Consider the following 15,532-nt stretch of genomic DNA (forward strand, 5'->3'; position numbering starts at 1 on the left):
CTATAAATATTTCAGCTCCAAGTATTTGGCAGTAAAATTGCTTTCCTAGTGAGCTCAAGTAAGCGTTCAGGTTATGTGAATGTTTGACTGCCTCCCTTTGCCTCATTCAGAAACTAAAACTGAAATTTTACTTTTTCAGCATAATCAAGTATAAAAGAGAGGAAAAGCATACTGTTGTCATTACAAAATGAAGTATTATTTCAAAGGGGTAGGAGCAGGTAGATCTCAAGGTTTGCATTTGTGGATATTTTCCAGCATGGAATTCTGTTAGCTGTCTTTTTATTCAAATTGTGCCAGACTCAACCATTTATCAGTGCTTAAGTTGAGTCACTACTTGGGACTATGAATATGTAAAATGGAACAAGCATATTGATATGCACAGTGATTTCCAGCTGGAGGGCTTTTTTTGTTTGGTGGGGTTTTGTTTTTGTTTTTGGGGTTTTTTTTGGGCAGGTTTTGTTTTTGTTTTTTTTTTTTTTGTTTGTGGGTTTTTGTTTTTTTTTTTGTGTTGGTTTTTTCCCCAAATAAAATGCTCACTAGGGAGGCTGTAGATGATCATAAAACATTGTCTTACTTTTTGGTGTGTGTCTGGGTTTTTGTTGTTTGAGCTCTGTGTTGTTTGAAGTATATCTAATTTCAAGACCTGAGGATGAGTTCCAAGTTGTTGATAGGATGCATGCATAGCAAATTAAGTTAAATAAAAAGAAGTTGATGAAAATCAATAAACCATTTTTCTGTGTGAGCACGTTTCATTGGAGAATAAGCTCTTGTTTTGCTTCTAAATTCAAGAACAATGTTGTCAGTATGACTACATTGTAGGTGGAATAATTATTTCTCTTTCAAGGGTATATTTTGTTCCTAATTAAATGTTAACCTAAAATCCAAATTTTGTTCGGTTTTATTATGTTGGTGATTATGGCTGTTCCAACTTTCTTAGAATTCTTGTTTTTTAAAGAAGAGAGAGTTTCTGGTCTTCTTGGTGATCAGATGAGCCTTTAATGAGCTTTATTCCAAATCCTTGTTTCCACTTAAATTCTTTCAGCTTGTATAGTACTCATGAATAAAATGTTTCTTCTTCATAATAGAAGGGAGGGAACAGAATTCTGCTTGGTTTAGTTTGTCATATCTTGGAGAAAAGGAACCACAGTTCATATTTCTGTGTCTCTCACTTGCCCCGAGTGTTTTGACTGAAAGTACAGAAGAGAAGTGGTTGTTTGCTTTTGGAAAAATGCACTGTAACACTGCAATATGGCATTTGTACAATTCAGTATTTCTCAGAATTCTGTGTGTATGTTCGTGTGTGTATATGTGCATATACATGCAACTGGCTGATCTTTAAGGAACACCACATTTTGGATAACCAGAGGTATGCAATTTTATTTAGTAGTGTTTTAAGTATTTCAGAAATGCAGGTAAACTTCTTATTATAAGAAGTTACTTGTGTTGGTATACTTTTTGATCCCCTTCTGAGTTCCTCCATTGTCCTACTTTCCTTTCCTTGTGTAAAATCTGAACTTTTCATTAAGGCCATTTAAAACTCAGTATAATTTCTTTCCCCATTTTTCTGTCTCTTTTGGGAGCACTGATGGAACAATTTTGTACACCACTTCTTTATGCTTCATCATTGAAGTATTTCCCCCTTCATAGTGTAAAGAACAACTCAATGTTGAAATGGCTGTCTAACCTTGGAATCTTCAGAAACATTTGGATAATTGTCAGAATTAATAAATATAATTTTTTGGCAGTAGCTATGTAATTTAAAATATATTTATAAAATTAAAAAAAGAGATTAAAAAGAAACATGATGTTGATGTCATAACAAAAGTATTGTCAGTTAAAGTTTGTCATGGAGTCTTTCTCAATCTAAATAATAGAAAGAAACAAACAAATGGCCTAGTGGCATTTGATTATCCAGTGATTTCCAGTTGATGACTTAGGCACATCCAGCAATATTGGAATCCAGTTTTTCTCATTGTATATGGCAATTAGGTATGGAACAAATGAAACTGAAGAAAGTTTGCAAAATGCCTTTCAGAATTTTTATTTCTCTCTAACCTAGAGAATAATGCAGAGTTTTTAGGCTAAAACATGTTTTTCTTATGGGTAGATCAAGGCTTTAATGTAGCTAGCTGTCATTAGGCAGTTTTTTTTCTTCTGGGTAGATTTTTTTTTTCTGTAATATTAAGAGACATAAACAAAGAGGCTCAATTCCATGACGCTTTTTTACTGGTGTATTAGTTATAATTGATTTTTGTGGGATATTTTAATGATGTATATTGGCAGAAAGGACAGGGAATAAGATATGTCATAGAGCTGTGAATTTGTCATTCTGACTTAACCTGTCTGATGTTAAAGAGTGATCATCTGCAGTCAAATTGACTTCTAACTAGGCAATTTCTCTTTGTAAAGTTTCTAATGGCTTTTGAATGCTTTAGAAATACCTGAAAACACATCAGTTTTTATCTTCTAGTGCTGCCATTGGGTTTCTTTTGAATGTGGAAGTTTTTCAAAAACATGTTGCTTCCCCTGTAAAGCATAGACATATGTAGATATTCCAGAGTGCAGGCTGGATGTAGTAATTGGAGTGAAAGGCTGGCAATAAATATGAGATACTTAAGGTAACACAGTATTATTTTAGGTTTAGGTAGCTTGGTATGCTATGCAGTCATTCTAATCTAAGTGGAAAGAATGTAGGTGTATGTCCCTGGCATGGATGGAAAAGCAAGGCAGGGTTACCAAATGTGTTGGAAGAATAGCTGATCTCTACCAGGCTGGGTGAATTAGAACTATGGTAATTGTGATTTACATGAAGGCTGAAGAGAACAAGGAGATGTGGCATTCTGAGCATGTCCTATTCCATGTGTCAGCTGAAATGGACCACAAACCTTAACATCTTGAAAACAAGGGATCCGTGTCTTGTAGCTGCAGCATGCATTATCCAGTGTTTTCAAGGATCTCCCCCTAAAATCTTAGCTTCTTAGTGTGGCCTTGCAGGACTAATCCTTTGTCATGAAATTCAGTGCATCACTTCTGTGATGCTCTGAAATGTTACCAGTTTCAGAGATAGTGCCTGACATCTCTTACTGTGGGAGGTACTCTCACCCTCTCTCTGACTTGAAGTGCAGTAACTGTGGTTTTGTTTGTGATTCAGAAATTTTTCTTCTAATACAATTCTGAATTACATTCCAGCTTCAAAGTTATTTTTTTTCATATGTTTAACACTTCAAGAGTACACTTGCAGCTTCAAATGAAGGCTACCATTGATAGGCTTGTTTTGTGGAAGTTGTAAAAAAGATGAGAAAACAATTTCCGTGAAATGTGAAAGATTGTGGGTGCTACACACCCCCATCTTATTTGTGATCTAAATGACAACATTTAAGTGAGATATGAGGTGTTCATACATAACCTAACCTTAGAAAAGCAGAATTTCTGTTTGAATACAACAAGTCTGGGATGCTTCTGTTTGTTTTTTAAAAGCTTTTGCTTGAATACAAAGATTTGTTGTTACAAACTCAAAATTATTCTTCATTTAATGTGCATTACAGCATAGTGCAAGCAGCAATTTCCAGGGTTTAAAGAAGACTACCTTGTAATAATATTCTAGTAACCACTTATGTTGTATTATTTTTGTAAAGCTTTTTCTTTTTTAAATTTGCCTCTAAATAGTCCATAAATGTAACACTGTCTGATTTCAGTACTGTGCTAGGAGCACCATACAATGTTTGTAATCTAATACTGCAGGTAAAATGGGGTTCACAGATAGTCTGTCCCCTGTATACTGTGTACGTATCCTTTGCAGGTTGTGTCTTGACTCAGTTTACCAGGGGCTGAAAGCATCCATGTAGTGCTTGTCTCGAGGGGGATGCTATTTCATTGGAAGAGAATGTCAAAGCATTCTTAACAAGTACAAAATTTAGTATTAAGTGAATAGATATTTTCTGATTTTTATTTTTGACTTCTGAATAGATCCTCTGTACTATAAGGATTCCCACCTCTCTCTCCTAGCAGTCAGTGGTAGTGTTGATGAAGGTCTTTAGGGGTTGATGTTATTTTGTGTTTGTTCTTGCTATCTGGATCAATATCTGTTTATTAAAAATACAGTCAGGCTTGTGTGTTCTACATATTTGTTTTGGTTTTTAACAGTTTACTTCTCTGTATTGAGAAAGTCAGTTTGGCTTTTTAGATTCTTGATATCTTTTCAGTTTATTAAGCTGTAGGTGAAAGGATATGAGCTTATAGTGATCCCTGGTACACCCTTCTGCACTACAGGTAAGTATTTAGGCCTCCAAACTGCCTGGTTCTGCTTCATCCTGGTGTTCCCCAAATGGTGGAGCAGTGCTGTATTCAGAAGACATTCTTTAGAAGATAAATTTTCTTGGAATTGCCTTTTTATTGCTGGTGTCATGTGAGGATATGGTTCCAGCTGTACTCGGATATAGTAAAATATTGTAAGAGCAATTTAAATTGCAAAGTAAATTGTAACAGATTGTGAAAGCCTCTGATTTTAAAAAAGGAAAACATTTTCCCCATTTTTACTAGTTTAGTAGGAATCTGCAAGCTCCTTCAATGTTTAAAAAAACATTTGAACCCAACAGAATGTCTTCCACACAGATTTCAGGGAGATGAATCTGCAAAACCAAGTAATTATTTAGAGTGTGGCTCTGTTAAAATGCAGAGCAAGCAGATGCACACACACAGGTAGCACATGCATATGGCAGAGGCTCTGCTTTGGGTCAGGAGCGTTAAGTGCTGCCTGGCTGTGAGGGTCTGCCTTATCTTTCACATAGTTTAAGTTGCTGTTTTAACTTTTCACATTTAATTTTATTATTTTTTTTCATAACGACATTATCTTCTGATATCTTCTCCAGACCCTAACAGAAGTGGGTGTTTTATAACAGAGCCATGTAATAAGTACACAGAACTTTTAACTTTTCATATAGGGATTTACTTTTTCAGTCATGAAAAAAACTGCAAGACTGACTTTTTCCATTTGGTTTTCTAGTCACCCACACAGCTTGCTGGGTCTTTGGTTGAAATATTACTGGTGGTGTAAAAATAACAGAGAAAAAGCCCCACCAAAACCATGGAAAGTGCAGGGGTGGCAGAAAACACAGGAGGGTTCTGTAGGCCTGTGCACACAGAGGCAGAGCAGATGAAATGTTAGCACTGATGGGTTAGGTGCTGGGCTGTAGGCTCTGTAACACCGTGGCAGTGTGGTGGTGGTGGAGGTGCAGCCCATGCTCTGAAGTTACAGTTCTGAGCTCGATTGTGCCATGGCTGGCCTGGCCCTGGGGCTGCTCCCAGCTCCCCTTGCAGGGCAGGGACCAGCTGAAGGGCTTGGTTTGATGGTGTTCTCCAGAGTGGTGCCCAGCCTCCTCCCTCAGCCAAACAAACAGTCTCTGGCATCCATGTGGGTACTACAGAAGCTTCCACATCCTAGATGGGAAGCAAGAGTAAGGGAAGCTGGGGAGGAGCAGGGTTTGCATGCATGAGAACAAGGCCCACAGGCATGTGGATCCTATATCCTGTTTGTCTTGTGGGCTGGTGTTTTGTCTCCCTAGAAGTGTTAGCAGTGGTCCCCTCCCTTAAAAACTCCATGGACAAATTGTTATTTTCAGTGGTACAGTTTTATTTCTTGTGTACTTACTGTGAAAGAGTCAGCTAATACTAGTAGGAGTTGTTGGGGAAAAAAATCCCACCATAAACAGATTTATGTTTATGTGCCTATAGCACTGAATTTCATACAGTTCATATCCCAAACTTCCTGAATTTTAGATGTTTCCATTGTTCCTGTGACTCTCTTGTTCAGGAATTCTGGTGGATAACCTCAATTTTCATTATAGCCTTGTGGCAAATAAGCATAGTGGTTGAGAGTTTGGGCTTTCTGATGCTTCTCAGTCTTTGGGGTTTAATTTTAGTTCCTACATTTAAGGACAGTCACCATACTTGCAGACTTTGAGATATGGCTGGAAAAGGCTTGCTTGTTACTGTGCTGCTCATGGAAGTTGGAGCCAGAAGTAATAAATGGTGTATAAAACTCTTATCTAGTCAGAGTTAGCAAGAAGGGATTGGTCCTGTGGTCCAGTGGTTGAGGAAGACGGGTGGGAGAAGTGAATCCTGGCTTGAGTTTGTTCTACAGTTTTTTTAATGCTGTGGATTTCTAAAATCTGTCCACTAAGTGAAATGTAGACATGGATGCCAAAGCACAGTGGGAGCAGCCAGGTAATGTTTTTTTGTCAGCCTCTGATTCCTTCTTCAGTAATGTGCATTATTGTCATCCTTTGTAAGTGCAGGTTTACAAAGCTTTGTTTTCTATATTGCTTTTTATTTATTGAGATTATTAGTGCTGCATATTGGGTTCTGAAATTTATTCACATAACTCTGACACTGCCTAAAGAGTAAGGCAGTAATTTGTGCCAGGAGTTTTTCTCACCTGGAGAACTCAGTACACCATATTTTCTTTTTTTTTTCCTTTGTAGACCCCCAGCTGTTGGGCCGAGGAGGGAGCAGAAAAGAGATCCCATCAGCGCTCGGCATCGTGGGGAAGTGCTGATCAGCTGAAAGAGGTGAGAAGTTTTGCACAGTGGAGCCTTTCAAGTTTTGATAAGCCCAAGACATTTTTTAAACTCTATCTGGAGTCCAGGAAACTGCACCCTTTCCCTCTCCTCTCTTGCTTTTGAAACAGGTTTTACCCCCAGTCTAAGAGTTGTTTGAAGAGTGATTGTTATTTTATGCTTGTTGGACTTCCTCCCTTAATACTATGAAGTGTTGATTGTGAAAGAGTGGCCAGAGTGAGCCTTGAGGAACCAGCTTCTTTTTCAATGTTAGTTAGCTTTCTGACCTTTAACACTGCTCTCCTGGAAGAAGCAAGTGTCAGATGGTATGTTCACATATCCTTGCTCAGAAATTTTGTTTAAATTTTAGGTTGGAGATGGAGGGGACACCACTTCTACAAAAAAAGTGTTGATACAGTAATGGTATGAGTACTTGAAATGGTCTTTAATCATAAATATTTTGCTGTGGACTACAATTGCAACTAGAAAGAATCTACAAAAAGTGGATTTGCATTATGAGAAAGTTGATACAGTAAAATGGTCTCCAGCTTAGCTGAAATGACAGTATCTCAGTTTTTGTCCCAGTTATCTCCATGTTGTCCAGAGTTTGAGTAACTAAATCTGTCCAGAACCTTATAAGGGGCTACATTCAGCCTCATGCCTGTGTCAGGAAGAGTGTGTCCTCTCTTCAAGAACTCCACTTTTCTTTTAGAAAAATGAATCTTGCAGCATGTTTCCATGATGGAACTTTTCCCTCTTACTCTGGGCTTTTTGCATGCTCTTTCCTGACTCTCTGTTGAATAGGGCCTTCAAAAATGAGAAGGAATGCATAGGTTATCTAAGGAGAAGAAGTTAAAAGGCAGTATATATTCTTCTTGTGGACACCCATTGATAGAATAATTGTCAGAAGGAGTGATGCAAGTTTAATTCCTCAAATTTTAAAATCACATTTGACAAATACGGAATAATCTTGCAATCCACAGGTGGCAATAGCCTCATTTGTAAAGGTGAAGTCCCGGGCCAAAGATAGGTTGATCAAAAGAGGGTTTTCTGTTCCCATCTCACAGAATACATCTTATGAAGCCTTGATGTATTGGTACATGGGCCTTGAGTTGCTTGGATGACTTCACCTGCAGCTGTGAGGAAGCATTCACAATCACAGATTAAGTGACCAGAAATAAGTGCGGAAGGAGTTTTGTGTCTGATAAGTTTTGGCTTAAACTTTACCTACCAGCACAAAGAAATGATCATACAGACAGGAGTAGCATCTGTTTCTCTAGGATAATGTTTCCTTGCCTTTGCTGAGAGACTATCCTTCATACTCTGGCAGTTTCCTATCAGTTTGTGCAACAAGCAGCTCTTCACCACGGGCCTGTGGCTGTCAGTGATAGTGAATCCTTCAGCATGTAAGCAAGTCTCTGCCATTTGATAACAGTGATGCATTGTGCTGGGTTCCCACCCTCTTGGTGTACTGACCACAAGAGAAAGATAAGAAATGTGTGGTCAATATGCTTCACAGTTCCTTTTTTTGCTAGAATGCGTTAGTAGACAAAATGGGTTCTGTGGAAGAGAGTTGTTTCTATCCAAACTTTGCGATGGTTGTTCACCCCAAAACCTACCCTTTTCTTCTTCAGCATACAGTTCTTCCCCTTCCTCTGTTTTCCTTTCTCCAGCTACTCAGGCCAATTTTCTTACCTTCCTAGTTCCTTGGGTTCATAACCCATGTCATACTTCATGCATCATCCAGCCACTATTCATCTGCCCTATTTGAGCTCTTACTTTCTTAACTTCCAGGTCCTTGTTAGTTCTGGTTATCCATTGTTTGGCTTCTATTTTATCTCTTTCGTGTTCCTTTCCCTCAGTGTCAGCCTGTGTGGTGGGTGTTAAGTGTTTGTTCAATACCAGCAGTGTCTGTGCACTCGGTTTCTTTGTGCCGCATTAACCTCCAGTTCCTGGAAGGAGAAATTCCCTAGTGTGGTTACACAAACTGTAAAGCCCATGAGAGACAGAATTGTTAACAAGTGTAGCTGCCAGTTCCAGATATCTTTCTTGAACATGTGCAAACTGAACTTTTTGCCAAAGCTTCCCCAAATGTAAAGATTGTTCCAGAGGACTAGAGGAGCACATTTGCAGCATAAAGGACCCTCAGGCAAATGTTTGGTTTTTTCATCCAAAACAGTGGAGAACAGAACCATGCAGGTAAAAAGCTTAAAGTAATGTGCTTTGGCACATAAAATGGTAAAATCTCTTCCACCCTCCCTTTCATTTTAAATCACATTCTTAAACAGCCCTAGCACCTCTACTGAAGTCTCTGATGGGAAGGAGATAGAGTAGAATGTTGCATGGTAGACATCTGACAAAGCTATTGGCAGCTGAAAGCAAGAGCATAAGTAATGAAAATGAAAATATCACCTTCTCCTGGGCAACTGCATTTCTTATGTGTAGTGTAGGTAACATTCTGCTCAGAATTTTGAATTGTTTGTTACAATATTTGACAGTAAACAAGTAGATAGCTGTTGGCAGTTTCCATGACTTGTTTTAGCAATTTGTATTCATGTTTTCTTACTGCAAAAATTTATGGTAATGATTTCTAGCATTTTTTTAATATATTGATAGTGTAAACTAGCTAAACGCTTGTGTGATAGTTACTGGTTTTGATAAAATAACATTGTGCATTTAAGTTCAAAAATTAGTTTTTTCCTTGGTTAATTGGAGTACTATTAAAATTAAATAAATTTCTTTAATACTGCTAACTCTTTTTTAAAGATTTTAAAGCGAAAACATCCAAGCAAGCAAATGAATTCAGAATGGCCACTTACAAAAAGGATTTCAATTTGGGTAGTGAAACTTTGCCCTTAATTGAAATAGCTGTGTGTCAGGATTAAAGCTGTCTAGCACTAAAATAGATCTATATTTGCTTTCTTGTTGGGAGTCTATTAGAAATTTAGAAGTCCTTAGCTCTCAATATAAACTTTCCTTTAATCATTTCATAACAAAATCTACTTTTAAAGAATTTGTTTATTCTGAAGGGCTCTACTACTTGATTTTAAGAAGTCTTAAGTGTGACTTGTCTAAGATGATGCCACACTGCTTTAACATTGTTTCAGTAGATATATGTCTTGACTGGGATATAAAGACTGTGGTCAGTCTTTATACTGGACACTCATTTTTTTCCCTTTTCAACCTGAATAATTAGTTTGAAATGCTCTTGTTGTTGTTCAGGGACAATTTTAGTTATAGCTTACCCTGAACTGGAATTTACCCAGAACTGGGAAAAACCCTTTATTTAAAACTATTAGTTTTTCCTTTGTATAGGTTTTTAAAGACATATTTCAGACAGCTGACATTTCACTTCCCTTAAGCAGCTCTCTGTGCTGTGTCTGTTACACAGACAGCAGCAGCCCCCCATTGGAAGGTCCCTTTTGCTCTAACAGAGTACTTAAAAAGGACTTAGGAATAAAAGAGAATTGAATATGAGAGCTTGCATGCCTAATGTGCTTTCATATAGCAATTGAAAGATTGTATTGAAAGGTTTAGGGAGAATTTTTAATGCTTCTTCTGCTCTTTGACCTATTGGCTAACTCGTTTATTAACAAACATTTAATGAATGAGATGGAGCTCACTCATTAACAAGGAGTTTGTGGCTTGATCAGCAGTAGGAAGTTACCATGTTGTGTAGGCTGATCTGTAGAAATGCAGCCTAGTGACTGGTAAATATTAGCATTTGAGAGGTATGGTGGGGTGTGTCATGTTCCTTCAGCTTAGTCTGCATCTAGGTCCCTTCAAAAGGGAAAAATTACCAGAGTATTTAGATTATCCCAGTGTTGTAAAGAACTGACCTAATTGGGTTATTTCTCAATTTTGTGCCATTAGTTATATTAGACTGCATGCATGTCACAAGTGGCATAGAGAAAATTCATATTATTCGTTGTACAGCTTTGAGCTATAGAAATAACTTAGCAAGCAAAAAATATATTTATAGGAGATTTTCCTGACTTGTTTGTTCAGTAATCCTGGATGGTCATCTTACCTTTGGCTGACAGTAAACCATGAAGGACTTTGTGCCCTGAATGACTTTGTGTAGGTTTCTGATGCACTGCTCTTTGTGTTTTCTCAGTGTTTTTTGTTGGTGGGGTTTTTTTATAAATTACTTTAAAATAGGTGAAAAGAAGAGTCTTTCCACTGCATCAGCAGCATTGCAGACTACAGTCATTTGGAAGAGCAAAGTCTAAAATTTTCTTAATTTTTTTGAAATGTGCATAGATCTGTGCTGTGTTTTCTCTCTCCATGCAGTCACATCAAAGTACTTGCCAAATGTGAATTAAAATATATTTTTTTTGAAATTTACTACCATATATGTTTATACATTGAAATATAGCAAAAAAGTTTTAGATAACAAATAGCTTTCGAACATTGGAAATAGCATTCAAGTTAGGTTTACTCCTTGATGAATTCCTTGATTTTTTTTGTTTTGGCTGTGTTTTACTTTCAGCTGTATCCTCGAAGAAAATAACTGTATTTTCTATGGAGAATCTTCTGACCATCTTCAAGTTAGGTAGGCAGGGAGAGCATTTGAATTGGTAAACAAAAATTATTCACGTGTAATGGATCTAAGGGCACATATGTGCAAGGCTAAGGCTTAAATATCTCCAACAAGTGGGTGCTCTAGGATACAGATTAGATGTTTTTGTGATGATTTGCATATGTTCCTTAATATGACTGTGTACACCCCAGTCACACTAATGCTCAGTTATGTTAGACTGCGTGCAGTTGGGCGTGGGGGGGAAGTGGTGTCCCAAACCCTGTCTGTTCTCAGCTGCTTGGTGAAAATTGAGGGTTTTGTTACTGCCCTTTGGTTTCCCCAGTGCAGCACATGGTTCCTTTCCTGCCACTTCCTTGTCACCATTTTCTTTGCACAGATCTGGTCTAATGCTGGATCTTTAAATGCCTGTTTTCCTGATACCACTCACTTGGCACCATTTTCTTTGCACAGAGACTCCCTAGCTCATATTCGCTGCACCAGTTGAGTGCCCAGGAGACAGAATCTACTGTTTCTTTGAGATAATTGATAAAACAGGTGCCATCAAGGCATATGTCTCAGACTCTTCTCTTACTCCATGAATTTTATTTATTTTGTGAAAATTAGTGTAGCTCATACTGTAGATCATTTTGCTTATGTTTGGTGCTCTGGCACTTTTCTGCTGCCTGAGAAGAAGTTGTAGATAAACTTGGAGGAAGCTAGCACAGCTATTTGCTCTTGGCTTTATTTCAGGTTGAGATAGAAAATAATTGGTAATTAAAAGATAATCTTGTAGAAGGAAAAAAGCTATTGCAATTTCAAGATTAGCAAGTGGTAGAATGCCTGTGGACTCCCCTTGGTGAAGAGATGGAGCATCATTCAGTTCAGTGGGTTTGGTGTACTCATTGACACTGCCAGCTTGCTGGTTGTCTGTGCCAGCAAGCCTCTGTCTCCCAGGTCTGCAGGATAAATTGGAAATGGCAGATTCCTTTTTATAAACCCGTGTTACTTTCTCATTTTCTTGTCCAAAAGTAACTGCAACATCATGGACAGCTAGGGTCCTGCAAGTTCAGGGCTAAGGATATATAATCTAAGAAGGCACATCTGTTTCTTCACTGTATTGCTTGTTTGGCTTAAGAGATTGTATCAGCTCCAGATACACAGTCAAATCAACAATTTTCCATCTTCTGTTTCTCCTCAGTGATCCAAGCACTCTTTCCTTTGTTAGTGTCAAGAACCTACTGACTGCCACAATACACATACTCTTGAGGTGGCTGAGAGACCCCTAAATTCCAGGGATCCATTGATTCCTTTCACAGTATCAGAGCTTCAAGGTTTTTGGCTAGCCTAGAGACATACCAGCCTATCAACACTCTCCCATTTAGAGTTTTCACTGTGCAAATTTTGCAGTGAGAGGCTATGTTGCCAAAGATTTGCAAGCTTATTTGTGACAGAAATCAGTCAGTCAGATCTCTCAGGTGGTATTACGTAGATATTTTCTTTTCAGAGTGTTCTCTTGAGGAAAGCTCAGAAACTGTATTTCATCTAAATTAAACAAAATAGTGTATTTAACTTTTTGACTTAGGAAGAAGTGCACAGAGAAATGAAAGATTTATATGCAGCACTCTCCTTGCTTTCTGATTATTCTTATAGCCAGCCATCTCTGTCCACAGCTGTCTTCTGATCCAGGCATCATTTTTCTCCTCTGTTTTTAAAGGGGAAGATGAAGATTATTTCCCAGTTCTCCCCATTCTTCAATATTCCAATGTAAGACATAAATATTTGTAATGTGTGTATATTTACCAGAGTAGTTGCCTGCATGTTTTTTCATCTATATGTTAGATTTCCTAACTTCTACAAGGAGAAGGGGAAATTTCTAGACAAATGGATTTATTTTTTTTAGACATGAAATACCTCTTTAGACTGCAAAGTTTCTTGCAATATTTTGCTTGAGTTCTACCTTTGGTGAAGAGTTTAGTGTCCCAGTTCTCTAAATGTGGCTCATCTGTGTAAGTAATGCAGTTGTATTAGGGCTCTGTTGTTCTGGGTATATTCGACACACAGACCCTTTTGGAACTCTTGAACTGTTTGTGTATTGTTTAAAGATCAAAGTATTCAGCCATTTCTGAGTAGCAGTTCTCTAAATATGGGTAATGAGCTGTGGCAAAACTTGATGTGAAGCCTTAAAGATTGTTCTTCTGTGAGTGCTACCAGAAACAGCACAAAGAAGAGTTCACAGCCTGCAGCAGAGCTCCATCCAAACCTCTTCACCAAGCACTGTCATCTCTGACACTGTGAGGAGTGATGTGAAGGGATTCTCTGACATGGAGTTGCTTTGCAAGAGTACCAGTGATATATTTAACTACCTGGAAATAACCACAGAGTGCATGTACTTGTGAGTTGTCGCTCAGAAGGAGAGGTCGGTTTCCAGCCGATGGATGAATTCCATGTGCATTCGTTCTCCTTACTTGCCCTTTGGTTTTTTAAAAATTATGTCTCTAGCTGAGTTAAAAATGAAATGGGGCCATGCATGGCCTTGTATTCCAGTGTGCTGAGCATGAGGAACAGTGGGATTTGAGCCTAAGGGAACAAATTATCCAGTTTTAAGGAAGTGTCTGTACCTGTTGTGTGAATTTGCACACAGTCTAAACTTCTGAGACAATGTTTATAGAGGTAAGTACTCTTTCATGTAGAAGTTTCCCAGGAGGAATAAATAAGTAGAGGAATCCCAAAATGAATTTCTTTGGTTTCTTGTTAAGGAGCAGGTCAAATGGATAATGGCTTTAGTTGCATTTGACATTTAAAATGTAACTTTTGATTAGACATCTTTGCATCAGACAGCAGGAAAGATAATTCTGTCTGCCTGAAGGAATCTGTGGTAATATTGCCTGCAGGGAAGTGCTATTAAATGTATTAGATAAGTACTCCAAGGTGAACAGTGCATTTTGAGTGCCAGTTGTTTGTGAAGGTTCTTTTATGATGAATTATCACGAAAAAACTTTGTTTTGGTTTAAGAGCAAACAAATTAAACTGTAGACTTTAAAGTCCCCAGTTTAAACAGTTAGAGATTAGAAGATGCTACAAATTGTCATTCTGACTGCTTTTATTTGCATCAGATATAAATGAGGAAATTCAATAAATAAACTAAGCCTGTTGTCATATTCAGATTGGTGAATGGGGCAGATGCTTTGGAGTAAGTATCTGATAAGCAGAAAGAAGCTTTAATGCTCATACTTCAAGGAAAGGCAATCCTATATGCCTGTAAAATCCTCCAGAGAGGATTTTGTCCATGATTCGCTTCATACGTGAAGATTTGAGCAGGTACCCATTTCCTACCTCATTCTCACACCAGTGAACTCCTCTCCAGCAGATTGCCAAGCTGAGGCAGCAGCTGCAGCGCAGCAAGGCGAGCAGCCGGCACAGCAAAGAGAAGGAACGTCAGTCACCGCTCCATGGCAACCACATAGCACTCAGTCAGACTCAGGTAAGGGGAGCTCCTCACATCAACAGCCTCCCACCTCAGCAGCCTTGGCTGAACAGCCTGCTGAGCCTTCCCATCTGCCCTGTGTTTGCTCTCTGGTGTGGCACATCAAATGCTTACAGGCTGATACTGCTGTGCCTTCACTGGACTTTATCTGATGGTCGTCATATAATAAAGGAAGGGTTGCACCATGATAGCAACAGAAATATATTATGATGCTGTAAAAGTTATGGGCATGGCCAGATAAGGCTGTGCTTCCAGGGATGCCAGGGATGCATACGTGCATCCAAGACTAATTTTTTTTTGTGGTAAACTTTCAAAGCTCCTCTGGAAGGTATTTGCTTATCAATTTTGCAACCTAATTCCATCTGAGCCACTAAAAAAAAAAAAAGAAAAAGAAAGTACCAAAGCAGGATGCAGTGGAGGATACCCAAAGCAGTCCTGATCTAGTCACTACAACCTGTCAGCAAAATTGAAACCCAATTACAGTTCTAAAGCTCAGGTGAGGTTCAGCCAATATCTTTATAAATCTTAAGGCACTTGTAGAAAGCATTTAACCATGGCTTATTTGAGAGTGCAGATATTTGAGTCCTGATTAAATTTCACCTGGTCCTTAACTTGGACTCCCTGTTATTAACAGGCCACTCTGAACATCTGAAATGTTGGTTCTATCGTGGTATTTCCTGAGTACCTTTTTAACTACCTGGTGTTCTATATCAGCTAGTTACAGCAGCTGGTTGAGCTGTGATGGCTGATTCCTTACATTCCTTCTATGGGGATAAAAATCTTGTGGTCCTAATGCAGGAAGACAATAGGAATTTGATGCTCTTCCTGAACCTGTTAGCCTTCATAACAAAGGATCCTACTACATTTGACATAGAAAAGAGTTTTGCTTTACATCTCAAAGTAAGCTGTTGCAAGTACCTGTGCCATTATAGTCACATAGCAGACAGTCTTTGACACAGATTGAAACCCACC

General features: G+C 38.3%; 1 protein-coding gene across 2 annotated transcripts in view; it reads left to right on the forward strand.

Moving 5' to 3' along the window:
* The window catches only part of GLCCI1 (glucocorticoid induced 1), a 53,059-nt gene that overhangs the window by 21,585 nt on the left and 15,942 nt on the right, over positions 1-15,532 (forward strand). Inside the window, exons 3-4 of one of the 2 annotated variants that reach the window (XM_063151996.1) lie at positions 6,480-6,566; positions 14,441-14,557. In XM_063151996.1, coding sequence (XP_063008066.1) covers positions 6,480-6,566; positions 14,441-14,557 — 204 coding nt within the window. The remainder of the gene's footprint in view (positions 1-6,479; positions 6,567-14,440; positions 14,558-15,532) is intronic. The other variant, XM_063152004.1, reaches the window with a different exon arrangement.

Source organism: Melospiza melodia, chromosome 1, assembly GCF_035770615.1.
Source record: "Melospiza melodia melodia isolate bMelMel2 chromosome 1, bMelMel2.pri, whole genome shotgun sequence".
Lineage (NCBI taxonomy): Eukaryota > Metazoa > Chordata > Aves > Passeriformes > Passerellidae > Melospiza > Melospiza melodia.